We start from the raw sequence: 2,660 nt of genomic DNA, 5'->3' as shown, positions 1-2,660 counted from the left end.
ATCGAAGCCTGCCATAGGATGAATGAGCCCATGACAATTATCAGGAAAAATATTAGTCTACATGTAAGGAAGGGTGTTAAAGAATAATCTCACATTATGACAATATCTTGGGCATGTTGATAAAAAATGAGCAATCATCTATTGTTAAACCGATTTTATGAGATGAGTTAGGCCAATGAATTTTTTCAACAACATTATCTGAAGTTTTTATGGACCCATTAAACAATGTAGGAGCACTAAAGCATTGATAGGTTATAAACCTAATCCAATTTCTACCAAATCTCTTCATCATGGGCACACATACACATATAATTGTGTATCATTCACGTATGATTTTGGGGGACGGAGTTTGCCAATCAAACTCGACACAAGATTGACAATCAATCAAAACCAAACACAAACAAAAATCAACAACACAAGAAAGAAAAAGAGAAAGGTGGTATCGATCAAAGTAACAAAGCGCATCAAATTAATCAAAGTTAACAAAGGGAATCAACTAATCACTAAATTCTACTTTGGCCAAAAAGATAAGCAATTATCTATCTAGGTACCCAACTTCTTCCGCATTCCCACAGTCTCTCAAAGACAGAATAACTCCTTTTTCTCCTAGACTCACTCACTAAAGCATTGTTAAATTTAAGATTCCACCAAAACGTTACAATTAAAATATTAACTCTTTTCTCTCTATCTCTCTCTCTCTCTAAACGGTGTGTATCACAAAAAGCATAATCCATGTCACATTTGACACGTCCCAAGTCAGCCGGCATTGTTGGCCACCCAGCTGGGAAGAGCGAAGGTTGCCGGCAGGTGATCGGAGAAGCAGTCTTCGGAGGCCGGACCGACGAGCCCCTCCAAACCCACAAAGAAATCATCGCTCAGAACCACGTCCGATATCCCAAACTCGTCTTCTTCCTCGTCCTCCACCGTGTCCTCCCTCTCTTCTCTGCTTTCTTCCTTGCTGTCAGTGGTTGTACTCTGGGGTAGACCAAGCTCGTCCTCCATGGAAGTTGCCGGCGAAGAGGGCTTCGTTGAGTTGGGTTTTTTGGAGTCGTCGGAGGAGGCAGGGACCGTTTGGTTCGGGAAAGGCTTCTGTCGTGTGGATCCGGCGAGTGAGTTTCGGTGCGTGGGTGCAGGGTGGTTGTGCTCAGCTGTGTACGTGACTATGAACATTCCCGGGTCGGACCGGTTCCGCTCCACTTGTTTCCGGGCCAAGCATCCCTTCGAGCTGCTACATCTATAATAGCCCCTATTATTCAAAGATATCAACAAACAAAAAAATTAATTTAATTAATGTAAATAACAGTTTTCTGGAAGATGAATTATTTGAAAAATAAGGGTGAGATTTGAAGAGACCAACCTCGGATATGGGGAGCCTTTGATGGGTTTTTGACCATATTTACGCCAAGCCCATATATCTGAAGAGAGACCCTCTGCTGGTACTTGGCAAACCTTCTTTAGCAAGTTCTTCCTGAAACAGAAAAATCTAGGAATTATCAACTAGAGATCATATTTTCACAAAATGGGAAATTATATATTAGTCTCAATCAAAGAGTAGATATTGAAAAGTGGGATTTTTTTTTCTTCACAAATCTCAGTTTTTTGGTTAACGATTAAGATATAAATTAAGGCTAAAATAACTACCTTCTTTTGGACCTCTGGCCGGTCCCAGAACCGGCTTGAGACTGCTTAGGCAATTGTTGCTGATGCTGCGGATGCGGCTGCTGTGTTTGGGCTTTGGATGATGCAGTGAGGGAGGAAAGGGAAGAGAAGGGCGAGATATTGGGTGAGGTTTGAGGAGAGAGAGGCTGGGGTTTGGGAAAGAAAGGCTTGTAAAGCTCATGCAATTCCTCAGAAACATATCTTGCTTCAAAAGGATCTGGGAATGAGAGAAGCTGGCTGCAGGCTTGTTCACCAACGCCACCAAAATCAGAAAACCAGGAATTTGAATGAAAATTTCCCAGAAAAGAAGCAGTAGTAGTGGCGGCGGCGGCGGTAGAGGAGGAAGAGGTGGCGCCGGAGGAGGCACAGCCTCTGACCACAGCTTGAAGATCCCAATCTTCCTCCATAGTCTAGACAAAGCCTGTGAATCTGTACCTTTGTCACTGTTAACGCTGTTTGAGGAAAGACAGAGAGAGAAGAGAGAGGGACAAAACAAGGCGCTGACTTTTTGAGGAGAGAGAGAATAGGAAGGAAAGAAAAAAAGGCTATAGAGTGTAACGAGGGGGGAGAAAGTATTATATAAAGACATGTTTATATAGAGAGAGAAGAAAAAGTGGGTTTCCACAATGTGCTAGAGATAAAAGAGAGAGGATGTGTCAGACACAGGGCAATTTGGCATCTCTATGCTTATCTTTTGTGCCTTCTTTTTCTTTAAAACATTAAAAAACTGGTTGGGGGTTGACTTGTGAAAAATGTCAAAGCTGGGATGTCTGGGATGCTGAATTCTGACCAGAAAATTTTCCCAGGCACGCGCTTTTCCTTCGTAAAGTGCGTATGCTGTCTCGTGAGTTTTACCGACAAAGAGAGAGAGAGAGAGAAGGGAAGATGAAAGAGGGGAGGCCACTGAAAATTTTTTTTGGGTGCTCTCATCAAAATCATGAGATGCTGAATTAGTGGGTCGGTAACGACTACGTGCCTCACGCGCTTTCTTCCAACGTGTT

The 2,660-nt window shown here is 42.7% G+C and overlaps 1 protein-coding gene across 1 annotated transcript; it reads right to left on the bottom strand.

Annotated features, from left to right (window-relative positions):
- Window positions 1-492: 492 nt before the first annotated feature.
- Window positions 493-2,238, bottom strand: LOC109006404 (WRKY transcription factor 22-like). Its single transcript, XM_018985670.2, has 3 exons — window positions 1,642-2,238; window positions 1,358-1,468; window positions 493-1,246 (listed from the first exon to the last, which is right to left on the bottom strand). Exons 1-3 carry the CDS (start codon window positions 2,064-2,066, stop codon window positions 757-759), a joined length of 1,026 nt encoding a protein of 341 aa, XP_018841215.1. The 5' UTR covers window positions 2,067-2,238; the 3' UTR covers window positions 493-756.
- Window positions 2,239-2,660: the final 422 nt, after the last annotated feature.

The sequence above is a fragment of the Juglans regia genome, chromosome 7 (assembly GCF_001411555.2).
Source record: "Juglans regia cultivar Chandler chromosome 7, Walnut 2.0, whole genome shotgun sequence".
Taxonomy (NCBI): domain Eukaryota; kingdom Viridiplantae; phylum Streptophyta; class Magnoliopsida; order Fagales; family Juglandaceae; genus Juglans; species Juglans regia.
The sequence above is the reverse complement of the archived record's forward strand: the minus strand, read 5'-3'. Positions and strand labels throughout refer to the sequence as shown.